Raw genomic sequence first — 26,075 nt, 5'->3', positions numbered from 1 at the left:
TCAATATGGCATTGAAGATGATCATTCTGTTTGTTGAGTCCTTGCCAGCTTTCTATACACAATCAGTCAGTCCCCATTTCCTTACTCTATTCCTACAACTTAGCAAATTTATTTCTCTCAAGTGCCTATCCAATTTACTTCTGTAATCATTGACTGTCTTTGCTTCCACCATCTTTATAGAGAATTAATTCCCTGTCATTCCCACTTGTTGCAGAATATCTTTTCACATTCTACTTGTATCTCATTACCTAAACTTTAATTCTGTGTTCCCTAGTCCTTGCACCATCGGCTACTTCGAGCGTTTTTTTCTTTGCTTTATCTAAACCTGTCAAAATCTTGCACATCTCTCCCAAATCTTCCCTCAATCTCCAAGGAGCACAACCTCACCTTTCCCAACTAAACCTTGTGACTAATATCCTCCATCCTTGAAACTATTCTGTTAAATCTCCTTTGCAGTCTCTCAAGGGTCGTCACATCCAAATGTTCTGACCAGAACTGGATGTAATAATCTAATTATGACAAACCAAAGTTTTATATGGTGAGAATTGTTTTTTTCTGAGGATTGTGAATCTGTGGAATTCTTTACTGAGAGGGTTTCAGAGGCTGGGTCATCGACTCATACAACAGGCCCTTTGGCCCACTATGTCTATGTTGACCTACAAATAATAATCTCACCTACTTGCACTTGGTCCGTAGCCTACTATCCCTGGCATTTTAAGTATTTGTCCAGACACTATTTAAATGCTGCAAGAGTATCTATGCCACCCTTTCAGGCAGCATGTTCCATATTTCTACCACCCTCTAGGTGAAAACATTTTCTGTCTGATCCCCACTGAACAGCTTACTCCCCACCTCAAACATCTGCCGTCTGGTGTTAGACATGTCAATTAGGTATATTCAAGGGTGAGATGGTCAGGTTGTTAATCAATCGGGGAATCATAATGGGAAAAGGCAGGAAAGTGGAGTGGAGGATTATCAGGTAAACCATAATCTAATTGAATGGGAAAGCAGACTTGATGGACTGAATGGTCTGTTTTTAGTCCTACATCTTATAGTCTTATAAATGTTCAGAATAACTTTGCTGCTTTGGTACTAAATGCCTTTATGAATAAAGTCCAGGATTCCGTGTGTTTTACTAATCATGCTGTCAATATATCCTGCCACTTTCAAATATTTTAGTTCACTTAATGAATCTGGAATCACCTATCTAATCTATACAATTACTATTCCAGGTAGTGAACTCCAAGTGTTACAATCTCCAATGGGAAAAGGCTTCTGCTGTTATTTTACTTGATCTCTGCTATTTAACCAAACTTAATTTAGTTTAAACATCATGAACAGAGATCTTTCCGTTTCGGGGAGTTCAAAACTAGATGATTCAACTATAAGATGCTCATTGTCGAATAGTGATTCAGAAAAAAACATTTTACCAGAAAGTGGGTAGAATGAAGAATCTGGATAAAAAAATTGGCTTAAGGGCAGAAAACAAGTGAGTTGTGACAAATGGTTGCTTTGGCAAACTGCAGGACAGTAGACAGTTATAGTAAACAGGACCATGGCTGCTTCTGATATATATAAATGACTTGGATATTGTAATGCCACTGATGACACTGAAAGACAGTGCATCACACCCTCTGTACTACACTAGATAATGTTCTGGTTAAGATTTATTTCTCAACCAAAACTGATCTATATATAGCACCTGCCTGAGGGGAGGGTGGCAGCAATAGTAATTAAGGACGGTTTTCCAAGATTATGCATTGCATTCCTAATGTTTGGGTCAATGATTTCAAATAGAGATCTACAGAGTACTCTTGGCAGGGGCAAGAGGTGGGGAATGAATCATACTGGAGCCAAGACACAGATAGCAATTGGGATCTGGTCCAGCAGGTGAATTTTAATGAGCTAGTGAGCAGGGGCTTTGCCTCATGTTAGTCAGTATGGAAATAGGAGGATGGACCTGATTATGCAGCTGGAGAGAAGAGTATGGTGGTTACAGACAAGAATATGAGGTGAATTGAATTATTTTTGCAGACTTCCTCTTCTGTTTGTAAATGGTTAATATTCTTTATGAACTTTGTTTCCCCTTTAACACATAGGCATTCTCTGTTTGTCCAAACCCTGTTTGTGAAGTCCAATTGAAAATGACCCACAACAAATTCTTTAGGAGTTCATCCTGCATTCAAAACCTGGAAGAGTGGTTCACAAGACACACACACACACACACACACACACACACACACACACACACAATTAGGAAAGAAAGGAAAGGAAACAAGTTATAAACTGTTTAAAATCAGAGATAATAGAAACTATTCATGTGAATTAGGGAGTTAAATAAATCACTATCCAGTGGAGGTTCTTTCAGTTGACCTTGCTCAGAACTGCCTTTTGCAGTTAAATTGTAGTTGATGGGACAGTAGTTGTAAGATGGGAACTCTTGCACTTCACAGGCAAAATACAGGATTCTTTCCAGAAATCAGACTTTTGGGAGTTTAAGTTTAGAAATACAGTCGCATCACTAGGCATGGAGCTGTTTCCAGTTCTGTTGTAACAGGTAGACTAACAAAGTAAGTTTAAACTAAAAATCTGTAAATGGAAGCTTATTCAAACACATATGGCACAGTAGCTCAGTGGTGAGGCCTGAGGTGGGAATTGAACCCGGGTCCCTGGCGCTGTGAGGTGCAGTGCTAACTACTGAGCCACCATGCCACCTATCTGAGCTTAATCCCTCAGCTAACCAGGTTTTGTTTTGATGTCCTGTCCAAAATCTGTTATGTTTATGAAAGGTATTTATGGAGTCATTAGCATAAAGTCAAGTAGTACTGGGTTTTGGTGGTTTCCTTTGTTCAAAACTGGCTGAGGCAGACATCTTGTCCACTATTCCTTCACGTTGGCTTGGCTGCCATTTCTAGTCAGTGAAAGGAGTGGGATACTCCAGGAGGATGATGTAAACTTTAGTCCTCTTGCTACTGCTGATCTGAACTTTACAAAAATTATCATCGGCTGGCATCATGTGATCCCACATAATATCAATTTTTAAGAATATTTAAGAAAGAAATGAGTTACTTTAAAGAAAACAACTTCCGATTTCTCTCTTGCTATTACAGGAGGGTTTTAAGTTCCTGAAACATAGGGAATATTTTGGTGGAGGTGGAATCTATACAGGCTGGATGGTTGGGTTGGCACTAATGTCCATGTGGATGATTGGCTAAATTTATTCGAGAGGGTTTAAATTAACTTGATGTGGAACTGGAAGCCATGATATGGTACTGGAAAAGAGAATCCAGATGCAACAAGGATCAAACACGCTTTTTAAAAATTTTCTCATGAGACGTGAGCATCACTGGCTGGGGCAGCATTTATTGTCTGTGCCCAGTTGCTCGTCAGTTGGTGGTCCTGTAGTGAGCTGCTGCCTTAAAGTGCATGAGTCCATTTGCTGTCGATAGACCCACAATGCTGCTTTGGGTACAGTCGAACGGGCAAGTCCTGTTTCAAGTTCATGGGCCTTAGGATTTAGAAAGTTGTGACGATGTAAACCACAAATCTTTAATAAGTGTTCATGGATTGAAAGACTCAGCAATAACTCCTTTCGGAAGAAACTGTATCATGCGATGTTAAACACAAGGACAAATGATTATAAAAGAATCAGAGAATCCATTTGGTATGGAAGCAGGCCTTTTGGCGGCAGATTCACATGCCCCTCCTAAGAGCATCCTACCCAGACCCACTCCCAATCCTGTAACCCTGCATTCCCTCAGAATTGATTCAACTTGACTGCACATCCCTCATAACTGTGGGCAATTTGGCACAGCCAACCCACCTAACCTGCACATCTTTGGACTGTGGAAGGAAACAGGAGCACTCAGAGGAAACCCACGTGGAAAATGCGCGAACCCCACACAGATAGTCATCCGAGGGTGGGATTTTGCCTGTGACCCTGGCACTGTGAGGCAGCAGTGCTAACCACAGAGCCACCATGCTACCCTATTAACACCAGTAACCATCCCTTGGAAAAAGGATTTAAATGCAATAAAGTTTAAATAACTACTTTAGTATTTTATTATCTGTGACATTACTTAAATAACAGAATTAAAGGTAACTTGTAATTGATACACAACAGAGTGATTGATGTTATTGTCATACTGGTGGCTAAACTTGAAACCAGGGCAAGACTTTTTTGGTGTCAGTAATAATTAACAGTAAATGGAAAGCATTTAAATGTTGTTGCCCCTGAGGCTTCAAGCAGTACAAAGCTGGCCTAATATGAATTCCTGCCTGCAGGTCATGGCTGCAGTATTTCCACCCAGGCTGGGAGACTGAGTAATTCTGGCATTGACCTTCTCTGCGGAGCATATAGCTAGAGAGTGGCTGAGATTGATCTCATGTCCCTAATTTTTGTTATTTTTATTATTTGTCCATCACTGTACTCTGCTGGAAAAAGATCTTTGCCATTATAAAAAGACTTTTATGTAGTTATATTCATGAGTTCCATTTGCTATATATGTCTAATAGCTGTAGTGTGTTTCTTGAATAGATGTTCTCTGCTGGTTGGACAGACTGTGGCAAAATCAGACAGCTGGAAATTCTCAGCCTTGGCTGACCCAGTTTTGTCAGTTGATTTTCTGTGAATAGACACTTTCAGGAAACTGCATAAGCTGTTACATCCTCAGTTAATATCTTGCAGAGTATAAGGTCACTGGAGAGGTTGTTTATACAACAAAGTAATAATAAAATTCAGGGTAATCTTCCCACGGATCTTTGGTTTCAGAAGTATGTTTTTAAAAAAAACTTGGTCATTTTAAATATGATTACAAACTTGGCTTAATGCATTAAGCTTCATTGCAGTTCAGACTTGGCTTTAGAATATAGGCAGTCAGTGGAGTGAAGTGTGAGAGAGAGATCATTTCCCTCACTTAGAGCCTTCTGTTTGATCCAAGTCATCTACCTTGGAATACTTGGCTAACACCCAGGCCAACAGAAACTAGGAACCTGACTACTGCCTCCAATAATCTCCGTATTTACATGAGAGCATCCTTTTTTGTTTGTAGATGAATTGTGTCAGTTATGCTCATAACTGGCTTTAATGCTGCTCTGTATTGTAGTCACTTCCTGTGGTTGCGAAGGCTCTCAAAGAAATTGCCCTGTTCGTGTTGGTTAAGAATCTAGGTGAGGATGGGTTTGTAAGGAGTTGCTGTCCTTGCCCAATTTATAACATCGTAAACTTGAGCTCATCTAAAATTCTACAGTCTTCATAATACGAGGTGTCGATTTCGCTGCTCCCTGGATGCTGCCTGTACTGCTGTGCTCTACCAGCACCACTAATCCAGAGTCTTCAAAAAACACCAGGTTATTACCCTGATTCTGTTTGACCTGAACTGACTCCTAAACTGGCAAAAACTCTTTTGAAAATCCTCATTCTTGTTTACATATGCCCCGAGGACCTTGTCTCTCCTGCTGTCTGTAACCACTTCAATCCCTAAAAACTGCCAAGTTCACAGCACTTCTTCAATTCTGGCTTTTTGTCCATGGCTGACTTTCATCACCCTACCATTGGCAGTTGTATCTTCAGTGTTTCAGCTCTCGAATTCTCTCCCAAACTCTTCCCTCCTTTAAAATCTATCCCTTAGACCAAGCATTTGGTACAATGGCAGCCATTTGCCTTGTAAAGACAGTGGTTGAGCTGTAGTGATCGGCTCTGTGTTGATTATCATCTATTGTGGCTCAGGGCTTCTACTTTGGTACTGCAGCCTCTGCCATATATACTACAGAGGAAGAGAATGGGCTGAGAGGGTGTATGTTTCTTTGTCTTTACTTTCTTCAGACCCTCTTCTTGGCCACTAAACACGTTTTTGCTTGCCATTTTCCAATTTTCTTCTAAATAGTTAGTGCCCAGAGGTCCTGACTGTAAGGGACTGTAATTTATTGTGCCTTTAAGAAATGTATTCTGTGATATTGGTCTTGCAGTATTGTCACAGTGCTGCCACAATGTCTCCTTCAGACAGGCAGTTGGTAAATGGCTTGGAACTATCTCTAGGTGATTTTTGAAATGAGGTAAAGGAATCATGAGTGGATGGGGTCAGGGCTCTCGCAGATTTAGGAAGGCTTTTAGTTTTGTTTTCAGTGAGTTGGGATGCTGGGTGTTGAGCGAAAAAGCTCAAGTTCTCAGCTGCTAAAGTGAAGTCTCAGACAGCGAGGCTTCCTTTTAAAAAAAAATCAAAAAGGGCAGATTGTTCCTTCTGGACTGGAGAAGGAGAGAGCAGGTGAGAGCTGTAACTGTTTTGCTGAATTGCATTTTTGCCAAAGGGTGTGTTTGTGGTTATGCTGCCGTTACTGGAACAGTTGATGATCAGTGGTGAAATAATGCAAGAGTTTAGAGGGATTTGGGCCAAATGCTGGCAAATGGGACGAGGTCAAATTGGGATGTTTGGTCGGCGTGGGCGAGTTGGACTAAAGGGTCTGTTTCCCTGCTGTATAACTCTGACATTGTCTTATTAAGAATATAAAGTTATGCCAGTTTTTTTTCTTTTTATGTAGTAACTGTGTTGTAAGAATAAAGTGTGTTTTGATTAAAGCCTGTTGGTTGACCAATCCAATCACATCTGGAACACAGCACCTTAGACTTAGCTTTAAACAAATATAAAAGCTAGGGTCTGCGCTACCTCCTTATAATATTCTGGTGGGGGAGGTCTGGTCTGGACCATAATGTTGACTGTCTCCCAGTTCTCAGTCAAAATTCATCATCTTCATATTTCATATATATTTGATATATTAGGACCGATGTAAAGGACACATTAAAGGCAAAGAATGTAGTGAGGAAATTCCAGAGCTTGGAGATTTGGCAATCAAAGAATACCCTCCAGTTGTGGAGTGGTTAGAAGCAGGAGGGTGCAGGAGGTTAGAGTTGGAGGGTGAGGAGATACACCTGAGGAATTGTGGAGATGGAAGAGATTGCTGAGATAGGGAAGACCATGGAGGGATTTGAAAATAAGGGTGAGAATTTTTACGTAGAACCTTTACCAGACCAGGAGCCAGTGAAGGTCAGTAAAAGGGACCTGGTGTGAGGTTTAAGATACAGGCAGCTATTTTGGATGAGTTATGCTTACAGAGTTTGGAAGATGGGAGGATGACTGATCCCAGGTCAGATTGTGGTGCGTGACTTGTCATGCTGCTGTTATAACCTGTGGTTTCTGGTTGTCTCTTGCCAGCCCGTGCTGTTCATCTCCTCCTGGAGCACCGATACCATGGTACTTCTTGGCCGGCCACCACGCTGCCCATCTCCCATTTGACCAACACCATAATCAAGCGCATCAACGAGGCCTCTGGTCTTTATCAGATGTTCAGCATCCTGGCTGATATTGTGCTGCTACAGAAGTGAGTGAGCCTCCACATTACGAGATCTAGTTGGACGCGGTGCAGTATTCAGAGTCTTCAAGATGGCAAGCTGTTCCCTTCACATCCAGTAAAACGTGTCACAATGGTTTATATCATGCTCCCCAGTGATACACTGGGTTGAATTGAATCTTACCCCTAAACCCACAGTTGCCCACCCATGTACTTCCCAACATAAGGTTCCTAGATGATTACCAGAGTAAAATTGGCTGAGTTTAACCTGGTGATACTGAGTTCTTGCAACTCCTAGACTGAGATCAGCTAACAAGATATAGCTGGCATCTCATGAGAATGTTGAACTGTATTCTACGTTCCCTAGATTCTCTGGGTCAGTTGGGTTCAGTTTTAAAATGTGCATGTTTATTTACCATTATTGGAGTTGTGATTGAAACATTATCTCTATTTCTCGGTCCTCAGATGCTGCCAGCTCGTTGAGTTTCTCCAGTACTTCCTGTTTCTGTTACTGACTGTTTATACAATCTTTGAATTCGATATCATTATTGTATAAAGCTGATGTATCATTGGCTGGTGATACTGACACAACAGGATAGTAGCAACAGAAGATGAATCAACCAAACAGAAACTATGACTGAAAGTTAATGGAATTAAATAGAAACCTTCAGAAGTCTGACTGTCAGCTTGTAATTGAGCATCCATTAGGGCAATGATAGAGAAAAGATTAGAGTGGTGCTGGAAAAGCACAGCAGGTCAGACAGCATCCAAGGAGCAGGAAATTTGGAATTTCGTGATGAAGGGCTTTTGCCCGAAACATTGATTTTTCTGCTCCTCGGATGCTACCTGACCTGCTGCGCTTTTCCAGCACCGCTCTAATCTCCAGCATCTGCAGTGCCCACTTTCGCCTTGACAGAGAAAGCTGTTCCAAGGTCAGTTCTTCTGACAGCACAATGTTTGCCTTTGTTTAATTTACTCCCCTTGAAGATGCCCTGCCTCACCAGGGGACACAAGAAAAGCAGCAGGAGTAGGCATTCAGGCCCTCCGATCTGCCTGCCGTTTTACAAGATCATGGATAAACCATCTACAAGATCATGGCCAACCCATCTAGAAGATCATGGCTAACCCATTTCAGTCCTCAACTTCTCTTTCATTCCAGTTCCTTGTTGCCCTCAATTTTTTGACATTTCAAAAATCTATCTACCTTCTCTTTGTATTCTAGTCTCTGCATCTGTCTGAGATAGAGAATTCTAGACATTCACTACCCTGTGAGAGAGGGCATAATTCCATCTCCACTGTTTGCTATTAGAATCATAGAAATGTACAGCACTGAAACAGACCCTCCTGTCCAACTTGTCCATGCCAACCAGATACCCTAAATTAATGTAGTCCCATTTGCCAGCATTTAGCACATATCCCTCTAAACTCTTCCTGTTCATATACCCATCCAGATGCCTTTTAAATGCTGTAATTATGCCAGCCTCCACCACTTCCTCTGGCAGATCATTCCATACATGCATCACCCTCTGTGTGAAAAAGTTGCCCCTTAGGTCCCTTTTAAATGTTTCCCTTCTCAACTTAAATGTATCCATCTTGTTTTGGACTGCTGCACCCAGGGAAAAGGCCTTGTCTATTTACTCTATCCATCCCTCACCCAGGTTATCTCCATTTGCAGTGTTGGTATTGATAGAGAGAGGAGACAGGCCGCCTACTTGCAGAACGTTTCAGGGAACACCTTTGGGACACCCGGACCAACCAACCCAACCACCCCGTGGCCTAACACTTCAACTCCCCCTCCCGCTCTGCCAAGGACATGCAGGTCCTTAGACTCCTCCATCGCTGGACCATAGCAACACGATGGCTGGAGGAAGAGCGCCTCATCTTCTGCCTAGGAACCCTCCAACCACAAGGGATGAACTCAGATTTCTCCAGTTTCCTCATTTCCCCTCCCCCCACCTTGTCTCAGTCAAATCCCTTGAACTCAGCACCGCCTTCCTAACCTGCAATTTTCTTCCTGACCTCTCCGCCCCCACCCCCACTCCAGCCTATCACCCTCACCTTGATGTCCTTCCACCTATCGCATTTACAACGCCCCTCCCCCAAGTCCCTCCTCCCTACCTTTTATCTTCGCCTGCTGGACACACTTTCCTCATTCCTGAAGAAGGGCTCATGCCCGAAATGTCGACTCTCCTGCTTCTTGGATGCTGCCTGACCTGCTGCGCTTTTCCAGCAACACATTTTCAGCTATTGATAGAGAACATCATGGGACTGTTCATCCATAAGCAGCATGACAGTGTGATCCAACCTTTTAAGGGTTCTGTGACTTTGGACAGAGTTAAACAGTGATTTCTTCACCTAGACTGTTTGTGGATACTGTGCTCTGGAGGACTGTGGATATTCAGGTGATGAATATCAAGATCAGGAGAATCCTGGGCCCTGAATTAATTGAGAGATTAAAGACAAAGTGGAAATTCAGCTATTATCTTATTGAATGGCACAGCAGACTCGAGTGGGTATATGGCTGACTTTGGGACCTTTGTCTTATGTAATGGCGACTTGAACTTGGTCTCACTCAGTGTCCATGGTATACACAGGGTAATGATCAGGGCTGGGTTGAGCTAGCTGATTTCCTCCCTGTTTAACCCAGAACACTGAGCCTTGGTTTGAGATCTGCAAATTCTGAACAATTTGATCGTGGGTCTAAGTGGCTTAATGTCGCCCAGATCGTGCTGTTGCTATACAGAGAGGGAGCTATTGCCAACGCTGCTTATACAGTGCGTTGGGATACAACATTGACTGTAACCAGCCCCATCACCCGGCCTCTGCAATATCATCTCAGTTACACCGTCTAGCAAATGCCCCACAGAAAAGTCACAAGGAGCAAGATATGCATCCCATACTGGGTGGACATTCCTGTGGCTGCTAACACCTATCCTGCTGTTTATTTGCAGAAATGCCACAGAGTTTGAATACCTGGAAGAGTATCCAATTGGAGCACTTCCACATCTTCAGGAAAACACTGGGAGAAATGCAGCAAATGGGCTATTTGTTATCAACCTGGAATATGGGAGCAACTTTTCCAGACCAGAAGCTGATGTTTTCCATCCCAGCCGTTCAGTGGGAGAGCCCAGACATGCGTGGCTCTCAAACTTCCTCCACCCTGTCATCTACTTCTATAAACGTCTCCCGACAGGTTAGTGGTTCACTCTATTCCATCTCCTTCCCTGAAAAGATAGGATCAATTCTATACACAGAATCACGGAATTATTATGGTGCTTTTTCCCCGTATCCCTGCATCACATTATACTCAGAAAAATACTCACGGTCTTCTTGAATGCCTCAATTGAACCTGCCTCCACCACATTTCCAGGCACTGCATTCCCTGTCCTAACAGCTTGCTATGTGAAAAACTTTTTCCTCATATGACCGTGGCTTCATTTGCATATCACTTTAAATCTATGCTGTCATGTTCTAATTTGTTTTACAATTAGAAGCAGATTCGCACAACCTACTTTCTCCAGCCTGCTCAAAATTTTGAAAACCTCAATCAGATCTCCTCTCTGCCTTCTTTTCTCCAGAGAGAATGGTCCCAAATTCTTCAATCTATCTTTATACTGAAGTTCCTCTTTCCTGGAGTCATCCTAGTAATTCTGTCTCCAGTGCATTCACATCTTCCCAATAATGTGGTACCCAAAACTGTACACACAACTCCAATTGAGGTCTAACAAATCTCTTGTACAATCATAGAATCCTAGAATCCCTTCAGTGTGGAAACAGGCCCTTTGGCCCAACAAGTCCACACTGCCCCTCCGAAGAGTAACCCACCCAGAGCCATTCCTCTACCCTACTATAATAGTGTTCAGGTATGTGTAGGTTAGGTCGGGGTAAATATAGGATATTTCATTCCTGAACACTATGGACAGCTTAGCATGGCCAATTCACCTAACCGCACATCTTTGGGTTGTGGGAGAAAACCAGAACACCCGGAGGAAACCCACACAGATACGGGGAGAATGTGCAAACTCCACAACAGTCAGTAGCCCAAGGCTGGGATTGAAACCGAGTCCCTGGTGCTGTGAGGCAGCAGTGCTAACCACTGAGTCACCGCGCCACCCAAAAACGTTCAACATCATCTCCTTGCTCTTGTAATGTTTTCTAATCAACCTGCTCAGAGATGTCAGTACATACCTCAGGAACAGGTGAGACTTGACCCCAGGCCCCTTGTACTCAGTGCCCCTTGTACTCAGTGCCCCTATGAATGTAGCCAAGAGCTCGATTATAATAACAATATCCGTTATGTGAAACTGGAAAAGCACAGTAGGTCAGACATCACTCGAGGAGCAGGAAAGTCAACATTTCGGGCCGAAACCCTTCATCAGGACTGAGAAGGGGCTGGGAGCCCAGAAGTATACAGAGGGAAGGGCATGGGGCTGGAGGGAGGTTAGTTGGGATGGTGGTAGGTTGATGCAAATGGGCAGTTATTGTGATTGGTCAGTGGGAAGGGTGGAGCAGATAAGTGAGTAGGAAAATTGACTGGTTAGATTAAGTCAGGGAGGTGAGGAGGAGGACTGGGGCTAGATGTGGGATAATGCTGGTGAAGTCGACATTGAGGCCATTGGGCTGTAAGCTTCCCAGGTGGAATATAAGGTGGTGTTCCTCCAATTTCTGATTGGCCTCACTGTGACAGTGGAGGAGGCCAAAGATGGACAGGTTGCCAGGGGAGTGGGGGGGAAATTAAAATGACAGCAACCAGAAGGTCAGGTTGGTTAATGCATGCAGAGTGCAGATGCTCTGTGAACGGGTTCCCAAATCTGTATTTGGTCTTTCCGATATAGAGGAGACCAGATTGGGAGTAATGGATGCAAAAGGTGAGGTTGGATGAAGTGCAGGTGAATCTCTGTTGGATCCGGAAGCATTGTTTAGGGCCTTGGACGGAGCTGAGAGAAGAGGTGGATGGGGGGGGCAGGTGTTGCACCTCTTGCTGTTGTGGGGAAAGGTACTGGCTGTGATGGAGAAGTTGGTGGGGTATATAGAGTGAATAATCTATGCAGAAAGCGGATGGGTGGGAAAGGAAATATCTTTTTGGGTCTGATTTGTAAGTGGCAGAAATGTTGGAGGGTAATGCATTGGATTCAGTGGTTGGTGCTGTGGTAAATGAGGACTAAGGGTACTCTTCTTATTATTGGGGGAGGGGGTTTGATGGCAGAAGTGCAGGAAATGGAGGAGATTTAGGGCATCCTTAATTGCTGAGGATGGAAAACTATTGCCTGTAAAGTACTGGAATATCTGGGATGTCTTGGATTGGAACTCCTTATCCTGGCAACAGATGTGGTGGAGGGGAAGGAATTGGGAGTATAGGCAAGCATTTTGCTGGAGGGTGGGTGGGAGGAGGCGCAGTTGAGGCAGTTTTGGGAGTCAGTGAAAAGGATATCAGTGGTGAGTCAGTTTCCAGAGATGGAGACGGAGAGGTCCAGGAATGGGAGGGAGGTGTCAGAAATGATCCAGGTGATTTTGAGGAAGGGGTGGAATGTGTTGGCAAAGCTGATGAACTGCTCGAGCTCCTTGTGGGAGCACGGGCCAGCACCGATGCAATGATCAATATCGCAGAGGAAGAGAGTGTGATGCTGGAAAAGCACAGAAGGTCAGGCAGCATCCGAACAGCAGGAAAATTGACATTTCGGGCAAATACCCTTCATCAGGATGACGGACTTTTGCCGGAAATGTCGATTCTCCTGCTCCTCGGATGCTACCTGACCTGCTGTGCTTTTCCAGCATCACACTCTTGACTCTAATCCCCAGCATGTGCAATCCTCACTTTCGCCGAGCAGAGGAAGAACTGAGGGGTGGTGTCGGTGTAGTTGTGGAAGAGGGACTGTTCCATATATCTTACACAGAGGCAGGCATGGCTTGGGCCCATGTGGTGGCCCATGGCTATCCCTTTGGTTTGTAAGAAGTGGGAGGAATCAAATGAAAACTTGTCGAGGGTGAGGACCAGTTCTGACAGGCGAGTGAGAGAATGAGTGGAGGTGGACTGGTTGGGCCTGCGGGAGAGGTGCACTGAGGCAGCAGTGCTAACCACTGAGCCACCATGCCGCCCTGGACCAAATGGAGTTGAGGTAGGAGGAGATGAGCTTGGTGCGGCAGGAGCAGGTAGAGATAGTGGGTCGACTGGGGCAGTCAGGTTTATGGCTTTTGGGTAGGAGATAGAAATGGGCAGTGCGGGGTTGGGGAACAATCCAGTTGAAGGCTGTGGATGGCAAATCTCCTGAAGTGATGAGGTTGTTGCTGGTTTGGGAGATTGTGGCTTGGGTGATCAGAGCTGGGTCATAATCGAGGGGACGGTAGGAGGAGGTGTCAGAGAGTTGGTGACTGGCCTCAGTGATGTAAAGCTCAGTACGCCATCCTACCACCATGCTCCCCTTTAATAGTGAGATTGGATTTGGAGCAAAGGAATTGGAGGGCGGTGTGTTCCGATGGAGCGAGGTTGGAGTAAGTGAAAGGGGTGGAGAGATCCAAGTGGTTGATGTTGCAGTGGCTGTATGAGATAAAAAGGTCATGGGAGAGTAGGAGGCTGCATGGGCATATCCAGGAGGATGGAGTTTGCTGGAGTCATGAGAAGGGACCATCAGAGAGTGGGTTGGATTCCCGTAAAGAAATAGGTGTGGAGGTGGAGGAGAAAGAGCTCGACATCATGGCATGTGTGGAATTTGTTTATATGTGGGTGCAGGGGTATGATGCTGTGCTTTTTGCTGAGGACTGACCACTCAGCCATAGTGAGGGAGAGGTCGGGGGTGGGGAGGGGGACGGTGAATATCCTGCGGGGTGTGGGGCTGGTCATTGACACCAGGCTGATCCTGGTGAAGCTCAGAGATGAGGTCAGGATGCTGACTGGTTGAGGAGGTTTGTGTGTGGAGCTAAGTATGGGAGAGTTTGGTGTTTGGGCCAGCTCAGGTCCTCTCTCTCCAAGACCTGCAGAGGATCTGTAATGTTCTTTGTTCTCTGAAGGGTCCACACTCTTAAAAAATGCTTTTTCTCTGCTCTATCAGACTTCAAGGACACTAAGTATACCAAATTCTCCCACATGTAGCTCCTCAACCGTTCAGTATCCTGACCTCATCTCTGACCTTCACCAGGATCGCTGTCGGCCCAACCTGTTCACCTCCACTGAAACACTCATTCACCTCAGAACTGGTCTCACCCTCGACAAGTTTTCATTTAATTCCTCCCACTTCTTACAAAACAAAGGGATAGCCATGGGCCCCCACATGGGCCCAAGCCATGCCTGCCTCTGTGTAGGATACATGAAACAGTCTCTCTTCCAAAACTACACCAACACCACCCCTCAGCTCTTCCTCTGCGATATTGATGATTGCAATAATGCTGCCCCGTGCTCCCACAAGGAGCTCGAGCAGTTCACCAGTTTTGCCAACACATTCCATCCCTTCCTCAAATTCAACTGAACCATTTCTGACTCCTCCCTCCCATTCCTGGACCCCTCCGTCTCCATCTCTGGAAACTGACTCACCACTGATACCCTTTTCAAACCCACTGACTCCCAAAACTGCCTCAACTGCACCTCCTCCCACCCACCGTCCAGCAAACTGCTTGCCTATACTCCCAATTCCTCCACCTCTGCTGCATCTGCTCCCTGGATGAGGCGTTCCCGTCCAAGACATCCCAGATGTCCTCCTACTTAATGGACCATGGTTTCCCCTCCTCAGCGATTAAGGATACTAAAACCGCATCTCCTGCCATTATGCCTCCCTCCCCCAATAATGTGGGTAGATTAGATTAGATTCTCTACAGTGTGGAAACAGACCCTTTGGCCCAACAAGTCCACACCGCCCTCCGAAGAGAAACCCACCCAAACCCATTCCCCTACCCTAGGTTTATCCCTGACACTGTGGGCAATTTAGCATTGCGAACTCACCTGGCCTGCACATCTTTGGACTGTGGGAGGAAACCGGAGCACCTGGAGGAAACCCACGCAGACACCGGGAAAATGTGCAAACTCCACACAGACAGGCAGGAATTGAACCCAGGACCCTGGCGTTGTGAGGCAGCAGTGCTAACCACTGAGCCACCGTGCCACCCAAGTCCCCTTAGTCATGGAGAGGTACAGCATCAGTCCAACCCATCCATGCCAAGCAGATATCCTAACCCAGTCTAGTCCCACCTGTCCTCATTTACCACCGCACCAATCACTGAATCCAACACATTAACCTCCAACATTTCTGCCATTTGCAATTGGACCCAAGGAAGAGTATTTCCTTCCCTATCCCTGTCTACTTGCTGCAGGGGCCATTCACTCTACCACTCCCTTACCAACTCTACACTCCCCGCCAATGCCTCCACTAAACTCAGTACCTTTCCCTGCAAACGCAAGAGGTACAGCACCTGTCCCCTCCACCTCCCCTCTCAGTTCTGTCCAAGGCCCTAAACAATGCTTCCAGATCCAACAGATTCACCTGCACTTCATCCAACCTGATCTATTACACCCATTGTTCCCGATGTGGCCTCATAGAATCACCGAATCATGGAATCCCTATAGAGTGGAAACAAGCCCTTTAGCCCAGCAAGTCCACACCGACCCTCTGAAGAGTAACCTACCCGAACCCATTCTCCTACATTTACCCCTGACTAATGTATCTAACTTACACATCCCTGAACACTGTGGGCAGTTTATCATTGCCAATTCACCTGCACATCTTTGGATTGTGGGAGGAAACCGGAGCACCCAAAAGAAACCCACACAGACACAGGGAGAATGTGCAAACTCCACACAGACAGTCGCCTGAGGCTGGAATCAAACTCAGGTTCCTGGTGCTGTGAGGCAGCAGTGCTAACTGCTGAGCCTCCGTGCTGTCCCACAGGGAGACTGAAAGCAGACTCTGGGATCGGTTTGCAGAGCATCTGTGCTGTGCACACATTAACCAACCTGACCTGCTGGTTGCCATCCATTTTAATTCTCCCTCCTGTTCCCCCAGCAACATGTCCATCCTTGGCCTTCACTGTCAGAGTGAGACCAAATGGAAACTGGAGGAACACCACCTTATATTTCACCTAGGAAGCCTACAGTCCAGTGACCTCAGGATCAACTTCATCAGCTTCAAAATCTCTCCACCGTACCCCATGTCTAACCCCACCCCTCCTCCTTGACCCGACCTAACCTGTCAATCATCCTACTCACTGATCTACTCCACCCTTCCCACTGACCAATCACAATCACCCCCCACCTATCACCATCCCATGTACCCTTCCTCCAGCCCCACCCCCACTCCCCCCTCCCTCTGTAGACTTCTGGGCTCCCTCCCTCTCCCCAGTCCAGACAAAGGGTTTTTGTCCAAGACATTGACTTTCCTGCTCCTCGGATGCTGTCGAGCCTGCTGTCTACTGACTCTGGCTTCCAGCATCTGCGGTCCGTACTGTCCTCAATATCAGTTATAACATTTTATAAGAAAGGGAAGTTTCACAACTGTTTGGAAAAGCTGCTGAACCTGGTGATGAGGAATCCCGGAGAAACTCCAATAAGTTGAGCACAAAACAGTTAGCGTTTCACAGAATCATAGAGTCATACAGCACGGAAACAGACCCTTCAGTCCAACCGGTCCATGCCAAACATAATCCCAAACAGAACCTGTCCCATCTGCCTGTTCCTAGCTCATATCCTTCCAAAACTTTCCTAGTCATGTATCATTCAAATGTCTTTTAAATATTGTAATTGTACCCAAATGAACCACTTCCTCATGAAATTTCTTCCACATATGAAACACCCTCTGTGTAAAAAAACATTTTGCCTCTTATGTGTTTTTTAAATCTCTCAACTTTTATCTTAAAAACGTGCCTTCAGTATTGAAATTCCCCATCTTAGGGAAAAGATAGCTACCATCAACTCTACCTCTCATTACTTTATATTTTGGGGTGGCACGGTGGATCAGTGGTTAGCACTACTACCTCACAGCGCCAGGGACCTGAGTCCAATTCCAGCCTCAGGCGACTGTCTGTGTGGGGTTTACACATTCTCCCCGTGTTTTCGTGGGTTTCCTTCTGGTGCACCAGATTCCTCCCACAACCCAAAGGTGAATTGGCCATGCTAAATTGCCTATTATCAGGGGTAAATATGGGGAATGGGTCTGGGTGGGTTACTCTGCTGAGGGTCGGTATGGAAATGTTGGGCCGAAGGGCCTGTTTCCGTACTGTAGGGAATCTAATCTAATCTAAATTTCTATCACACTGCCTCTGAACCTCCTACGCTCCAGTGAAAAAGGTCCCAGCCCGTGGGCTCTGTTCCAGTTGTGTGCCTCTGCCCTCTCTCAGCAGCTGGTCTATAGATCACGTCTTTGGATTTCCTGGTTTTGAGTTCAGTGACAGTGAAAGAGCACAGGTTTAGCTGATCTTAAAAGAAAGTCAACATGTCGACAGTAAGAGGAACCTATGTGGCTGTAGAGAGAGTAGAGCAGGTCTTCTGATAATTCATCCGTGGGATGTGGGCATCATTGGCAAGACCAGTATTTGTCCATCCAACTGAGGGCCTTGCTCAGCTGTTTCTGGGGAAGGTTAAAAGTCACCCACACTGCTAAGGGTCTGGATTTCCTTATCGGCCAAACTAAGTAAGAATGGCAAGTTTCCTTCGCTAAAGGACATGAGTGAACCAGGTGGGTCTTTACAATTGATAGTTGTGGAATGGCACCTGAGACCAGCTTTATTTTCCTGATTTATTAAAGTTAAAATCCATCAGCTGCCATGGTAGAATTTGAATGCCTGAGTATTAGTGTGGGCTCTATATTACTAGTCTAATCAAGTTATCATTATGCCAATATTTCCCTGTCAAGATTTCCCTTTTAATATATGTGTAACAGTGAGAGTCCATACAGAACAAACAGAGTAGCACAGTGTTCCTTTCGATGGTAATAGTCTAGGTCCAGGTGTGGGGAGGGTAGGCTGTAGGCTGTGCAGAGAGCAGTGAATAGGCCTGTTTATGGCTGGCTAGGACATGCCAGATTGTAGATTGTACTTCTGTGCTTGTTTTCAGAGACTGAGATGATGCACAGGCCAAAATTATGGCCTCTGCCCCGTCCATACTACATCCATCACGTTGTGGAAGATTTCCTGACTGACTGGACAGCTGCCAAAGCTCACATCCTTCCTCTGCGCCGCTTCTTAGAGAATTGTCTGGACACTGACCTCAGGAGCTTCTTTGCAGGTGTGACTTCCTCTTGTACAGAGTCCTGCTGAACAGGAGCATCTCAATATGGAGGTGCCTTTCTCCTGTTGGTAGGGAACCATCCCTTTCTCTTTCTGTTACTCTGGCTGTCCCTGCAGCAAGGGCCCCATGGCTGCTCTAGGTGAGATGCTACCACTCCACATCTGGAACTCTCCATGACCTGAATTCCAGACCTCTGATGAATCCAGTGTTTCTGTGATTTATTATAGGTTTCGCCACTATAGCTGTCTGCCTCCGATGAATTAAGAGGACAGAACCTGGGTCCTTGCGCTGTGAAGCTCAGAGTTTCTGTGCTGCCGTGCCCCATCATGGAGCGCGAGTCCCTAGGCCACATCGCTTGGGTGCTATGGCATAGACTTCAGTCAGTGGGCTGGACGACATAATTACTGTTTAGAGTCATTGCTTTGTCTAGTTTGCTGGGGGATAAGCTTTCACTCCTATACTCTGTACCTCCTTCATTTCCAGCGCCATTAGTCTGTGTGTCTGAACCTCTGAGTGTGAAGTGCACCACCATCTCAGCCAGAACAGAAGTTGTGAAACTCTGTACCATTTCCCCATACCCTTCCCACTATGGAACCTCCAGGTCTCGCCGAAAGCTCCCCAGCATTGAGGGAGTGAGCCGATGGTGGTTCAGGCCTGTGCGGTGTGTTCACACCAGATTAAACAGTGTGGCTAATGCTACTGCTATTCCATTCACTAATAAAGTGATTGCGCTTTAAGAATCTTTATTACCCATGAAGCGTTTGGTTGCATGCTCGGGTTGTGAAAGGTGCTACTTGAATGTAGGCTTGTTTGTTTCTTTGTAACTGATTGATAGAGTTTGTATTTTGAGTGCAGGGGCTGCTGAATTTGTGGAGAGCTTCAGGTTCTAATGAGCTTCCATTTCCTTGCAGAATCCTGCTTCAAATTTGCTTTGACCAATCCACACGTGCCACCTTTCTGCCGCCATGGTTACTTGAACAAGCAGGGCTTGCTGGACGTTGAGATCTTTTGATCAGGTTCTGCAGTGGTGAGCCAGCATTCCAGCAACAGCGTCCACAGTGACCAAGCACCCGAGCAACAGGGGCGTGGGAAACTGTTTGGTGACTGACTGTGTGGCCTGACAGATCATGCCCTTTATCTGAGTGAGGGCAGTGTGCACACAGAGGTACTGGACTGAATGGTACCAGGACACAGGCAGCCCTGCTGCCAAGTACAAAGGTTGTAAATAATAACTTCTGTATGATGTATATTCATATGAAACGTGTCTGTCAATAATTGGTGAATTTGAGGTGGCAGTGACACTTGTCAGGATTGCTGCAGTTTTAAATGCTTTCCATAATGTGTTCAAATGATCAATCTGGTGTTTGAAAAGTCCCAGGCCATGCTTAAACCTTCACTAGTGCTGATATCAGGACTTCCTGTAAACCGTTCTCACAACACCCTCCATGCCCCAGCTTCACAAAATGGCCCACTAAATGTTTGAAAATCACAGTCAAAATTTGCACTGATGTGAAAGTATTCCGGCAATCAAGATGTTAGTCTGCATTTCTGGCAAGACCTGATTTTAATGTTTCTGGTTTGACTGAGACGTCACGAAAAACAGGCAATTGGCTCATTATTTTTTGCTGCTTGTGGGAGTTTGCTCTGCCATTGTGGTTCCTGCATTACAGCCATGATGACACTTTGAGTCGGTGTACACCATTGGCTATGCAGTACTTCAGAACATCCTGGGTCTCCTGATGAAAGTTGTGATGGAGAAACACCAGCCCGTTAGTGCAGGCCAAAGGTTCTGCTGAACAGAAGCGCCCTGTACTATCACCACCACCACCACCACCATCATAGAATCCCAACAGTGTCGACGCAGCCATTTGGCCCATCGAGTCCACACTGTTCCACCCCTCCCACCAAACAGCATCCCACACCTCCAATGCCCTGTAATCCTGCGTTCCCTACAGCTAATACTACAGGGCAATTTAGCATGGCCAGTCCACCTAATCTGCACATCTTTGGACTGTGGGAGGAAAACCCACACAGACATGGGGAGAATGTGCAAACTCCACATAGACAGTCGCCTGAGGCTGGAATCAAGCATGGGTTCCTGGCGCTGTGAGGCAGCAGTGCTAACCACTAAGCCACCATGCAGTCCTCAACGCCTTCAGGGCTCAGACTGACTGATTGTTTTGTCAGGAACATGGAGCAATGGCAGATAGAAATGAAGTACAGAATGGACATCATTGAGGAGTTGAACGGCCTCCTCGTATTAATTGTTAATGTGCAGTTCATGAGAGACTGTAATGCCGTTTGGTTGCTGGAGGTGATGCTGCTGAGCTGCTTATCCTGACAAATGGGGAAAAAACTCGGATTACAGGTCTTTCTAAACAGGATATGAATCATTGGTGGTTTGACAAATTGAGGAAGTGAAGATGACTTCAGGTGGCCAAGTCAGTTACAGAAGTGCACACTTGTGCAGAAGCAATACATTCAGCATCAGTCACAGACCATCAATTCACTCAGCATCTTAGACTGGCACAGCACAGGAGGAGGCCATTCAGCCTATTGTACCTGACCCTGTTCCTTCCCCACAGACTTGGGCAGGAAAGACTAGGAGCTAAGATCAGACTGCCCTGACTCCATTTTAATAATTTTCAGACATTACTTAAATGTCAACAAATAAATATAACTGCAGCTGGTACAGCACAGCAGTGCCTAGTGCGTAATCGAGTGGATAGTGCTTGCTTATTGCCGTTGTTTGGTATGCATAGCTCTGTGGGGAAACTTGTGCTGTGACTGTTGTGAGGAGAGGATGGAATTTAATGGCTGCCCCGTGTAGTTGTGTTGGGTACCTTGAAGGGATGTTGGTGTGGGGAGAGGGGAGAGAGGAGCTGTGCAACTGTAACCCAGCAGAGGTACATTGCATTTGGGGGGAGTAAGAGGTTGGTGAGGAGTAAGGATCAGGTCGCTGTCTGTTTCAGTCTGGGGACTGTTACCTCGTTAAATGCTTGCATTTGCACATAAACCATACATTCTGTGATCACTCTGCACACTTCCTGTATCAACCTCCTTCACCACAGGTTCCTTAATTCAGATCAAAAAATGGGATCTGCCTTTGTAAACCTGTGATCTTGTAAGTGCAGCTGAGACCTCAGCACTGCCTCTCCAGCCCACAGGTTATATTGCAGGCTCCAGTCAACAAAATGTGCCAGTTTTCCCACAAGGTTTCGTTTAAACAATGACATGATGTAAGGTATTATATCAACATAAGGTATTATATCAACACAACATGCAGTTTAATAATGAGGAACATATTATGGCCCTGAGCCCTGGTCCAGATGTTCTTCTAACACTTCCTCTCCTCCGTAACCACAGAACATTACAGTCCTGACATTTATTTCCTCATTTCAACCTTCACATCATAAACTCCCCAAACTCCTACCTTGCACCTATGAGTCAGAGGGAAGATTAATTTTTAACAGTAAGTTTTTGAGATCTGGAATGGACCAGGAGCAGATTAAATAGTCATTTTCAATATGGAAATGAAAGGGGAGAAGTTTACAATCTGTGGGAAGAGAGCAGTGGAGAATGGGGCTAACTGGGTCATTTTCTTTCCAAGGGCTGAGCCTAACAGAATGGGTTGATTGGCCTGCATTGACACTTTTACATTACTGTGCTTCATTATGGACAGTGAGGTTTTCATCTGATCCAGAGGATGGGGGGCTACAGAAAAGGAAGCCAGTTTATCAGACCCTACAGCAGAGGAAAGCATTGATTAAATTGTGAATTAATGGGAATAAATGCTTTTCTACTACCCTCCGTACATTCCCAATGTAATTTTAAAAAACTTACAAGACCGAACACTAAAATCTATTCTTGTGATTTTCCACAATCAGTCTGTTCAGTTTAACAAACGGTGGATGGCAGGAGCCAAGGCGTGAAGAGGTCAAAGGGTTAAGCAATTCTGCCAGAGAGCTGGCTTTGACTTCTCGCTCTAACGCCACATTTAGAGGGAAAATGTGACTTCCATAAACATTCTATTCTAGAAATTAAAATGTTACCTATTTTAATGGGTTCATTTAACTTGAGAAAAGGTTTAATTCTCAAATTGAATTGCAGCACTAGTGCAGTCTGATCCCACTGCTGACTAACCTACAGTCAGAGAGAAGTGGGCAGCTCCATCCTGTGTTGCCGTTCGAAAAGGGTTTTTTCTTAAATCAATATTTAACTCAAGATAAAGTGACCTGTGAAGATTGCTGGGCTATGTCAGAGGGTCAGACTTCAGACCTGCTTTATTACTGACATTCCAGTGAGATTTTAACCTTGGTTTGGAGACTAGGGTAAATTGAAATCTTGAACTGCTGACAGCCCAAGACAATCCGCCTATTGTCTGATCAGTGCTGCAGTCTGTTCCCTTTTCCTCACTATGTCCCACCTCTGGGCTTCTGGATTATGGACTGCAAATATTTGAACTGGGTAAGTAAAGAAAGTTGATCTCACTGACAGGAGGTTATCATTGTTCAAAGCTAATTAGCAAAATATCTGGCGACAGGGTGTTTTTTTTTAAAAACCCAGCAAGTTATGATCTGGAGGACACGGGCTGAAAGTCTGCAGCATCCAACAACAACTTAGATTTTTTTTGTAGCGCCTTTATTGTGTTGTATCCCTGGCATCACCTCACAAGTGTGACTGTCAAGCAGGGTGAAAGCGAGATATCAGGACAAAGTGGTCAATAAAGCTTATTCAAAGAAAATCAGCTATTTTGACTGACTTACCCTAGATTATTTCCTCACAACCCTGAAGTGGTCTCCCTGAAGGTCAGCTTTAAAGAGATCTTATAGAAGGAGAGGTTTAGGGAAGGAAACTGAAGGGATAGTTGCCAGTGGTGAAGCAGGGATGTCCAAGAGATAAGGTTTAATTATAATTTTGGGACAGAAGTTACATATTTGCTCAAAAAGGTGTAAGGACTCCAGGGCTGTAAGGTTATTTAGAGAGTTCTTGTGAAGGTCCGGTGCAGGGGGATGGGCTGAATGGCCTGGTTTGCAGTTTAATTCTAACAGAGGAGGGGGTGACTCCTGATCTGAGTTTTACTGAGAATGCAGTGAGGCTGAAAATTTCCAAGATTTCCAGGAGGAAAACAAGACTCTAAAGGGCAAGAATACTAGAACGCCCCTCGAGCCTGCTGTGTTCACTCTGAAAGGTCATGGCTGACCTTCAGCTTCAACCACGGCGGCACGGTGGCACAGTGGTTAGCACTGCTGTCTCACAGCGCCAGAGACCTGGGTTCAATTCCCACCTCAGGCGACTGACTGTGTGGAGTTTACACGTTCTCGCCGTGTCTGCGTGGGTTTCCTCCGGGTGCTCCGGTTTTCTCCCACAATCCAAAGATGTGCAGGGTCAGGTGAATTGGCCGTGCTAAATTGCCCGTAGTGTTAGGTGCATTAGTCAGAGGGAAATGGATCTGGGTGGGTTAATCTTCAGAGGGTTGGTCTGGACATATTGGACCGAAAGGCCTGCTTCCACACTGTAGGGAATCTAATCTCAGAATGCCTCAATTGAACCTGCCTCTCCCCACTTCCAGGCTGTGCATTCCAGACCCTAACCACTTGCTGTGTGAAAAAGATTTCTCTCACATAATTTGTTTGTACCTCATTTTAAATTATGCCCCCTCGTTCTTATTTCTTTTCACACTATCTACTCTATCCAGCTCACTAATGATTTTGAAAACCTCATCAAATCCCTCTCAGCCGCCGCCTTCCAGGGAAAACAGTCCTAACTTTGACAATTTGCCTCAAATGAAGTTTCTCAATCCTGGAGCCATTCTAGTAAATTGTTTCTGCCTGCTGTCCAATCAGTTCACGTCTTTCCTGAAATATAGCATCCACAACTGTACACAATACTGCAGTCTGTTATATAAGTTCAACATGACTTCCCTTCTCTAGTACTCTATGATCCATTAGTATTCAGTGAATAAAGCTGGGGACAGTGTTGCCTTTGAAGGTGCAGAGAGCAGCGTATAATGATCTGTGCACATATCCACCCAGGTTCCTCTGCTCCTGTACTCCCTTTAGAATGGTGCTGCCCATGTTTATATTGTTTTTCAATATTCTTCTTACCAAAGTGCATCACCTCACACTCCTCTACATTGAACCTCAGCTGCTTCCTATCTCCCCACTCCACCAACTTGCCAATGTCCTTTTGAACTGTCCTCGCAGTTTATAAGTTTAATGTCATCTGCATATTTGAATTTTAAAAAAGAGTTAGGATTAAGAATAGTCAGTATTTCTGCCTGGATGCAAAGTTAATATGCTGCTTGTTGCCATGGAGAAGACAACAGAGGAAACCATTTTTAAGGTCAGACTACAGGCTTCCCTATAAATCTAGTATTGTGTGGTCAGCAGAGTGGAAAACCTGTTCGCCTTTTGTGAAGTACTCCAGCTGGCCACCAAGGAATGGAGAGCTCCGTGATGTAGCCATCGAAGGATTCATTTAAATAAGGAACAAGTGTAGACTGTTCAATAAGATTGTGGCCAATCTCATGTAAACTTAAACTCTACATCCCTGATAGTCTTTCATTCTCTTGGTAATCAAAATTCCTGAGTTATTCATCCTGGCATGGCCAGAGGGGAAGAGAGGCAGACTTTGCTGTTGGATGTGGAGATAAGAAACTCTGAAAATTGAGGAAACTGCCTGGAAATGCTCTCTTGAAATTCCTGTTTGGCAAAGCTGGAAAAAGAGACCTTACCATCTGCCGGGAGCAGCTATGGACTGTTTGCTGTAAGGAATGTGATTCCATGGAGAGTGTGTCGTAAGATAAATATAAAAGTGAAATATTCAACTCTGTGATTTGAAGCATAAATTACCAACAAAAATAAAGCATTGTTTAGTCAATAGTGCCTTTGCTCATTTGTTAGGGTAAAGGTTTTCAACCTTTTTCCTTCAGCTGTTGACTGGAAAGTTAAATCCCTTTTTCAAAATCTTTATGTGGATTGCGACATTGAATCTGCAGGCCCTGTTCAGTCAGATGTTTCTAACTGGAAGCTTTGTTTTGTGAAAAACCCACCACAGGCTGCAACAGGAATGTGACAAGTCCACTCACATCTCACTCAGTTCTTGCTCTTGTACAGGTTTATGTGGAAAACGAGAGAATTTATATCATAACCGGAATATCCTTCAAATCCTGAATGCTTAGGATCTCGGCTGTTTTACCCAATAGGTAATAATTTCATGATACAAACAATGCAGATACCTTCCCTCACCTTGACAACCTTCTGAATCTGTTAAACACAGTAACTCAGTTCCATAAAGAGCTTCACAAAATATCTCCCCTCTGTCCACAACAGTGTTGAATCTGGCTGGCTTTAACTCCATGCCTGCCAGCAGTCCCTTATTGTTGATCATTCAAGTGACTTGACTTCCTGTGCACGTCTGGAAACTATTCCTCAGTGGGGCCCTCACATTCCCCCACCTAATCCTCTTCCCCCTTAGCATCCAGTGCCATCCATCCCACTGGCAGCTGTTTCTCTAACACTGT

At 45.1% G+C, this 26,075-nt stretch overlaps 1 protein-coding gene across 2 annotated transcripts in view; it reads left to right on the top strand.

Moving 5' to 3' along the window:
• foxred2 (FAD-dependent oxidoreductase domain containing 2) overlaps nt 1–25,432 on the top strand; it is a 56,154-nt gene extending 30,722 nt beyond the window's left edge. For both annotated transcript variants that reach the window (XM_060849338.1, XM_060849339.1), the window contains 4 exons: nt 7,209–7,374; nt 10,296–10,537; nt 18,377–18,547; nt 19,462–25,432. In XM_060849338.1, the coding sequence (XP_060705321.1) occupies nt 7,209–7,374; nt 10,296–10,537; nt 18,377–18,547; nt 19,462–19,562 (680 nt within the window). In that variant the 3' untranslated portion in view covers nt 19,563–25,432. The remainder of the gene's footprint in view (nt 1–7,208; nt 7,375–10,295; nt 10,538–18,376; nt 18,548–19,461) is intronic.
• Nucleotides 25,433–26,075: the final 643 nt, after the last annotated feature.

The sequence above is a fragment of the Hemiscyllium ocellatum genome, chromosome 33, assembly GCF_020745735.1.
Source record: "Hemiscyllium ocellatum isolate sHemOce1 chromosome 33, sHemOce1.pat.X.cur, whole genome shotgun sequence".
Taxonomy (NCBI): Eukaryota; Metazoa; Chordata; class Chondrichthyes; order Orectolobiformes; family Hemiscylliidae; genus Hemiscyllium; species Hemiscyllium ocellatum.
This window is presented reverse-complemented; position numbering and strand designations above follow the sequence as displayed.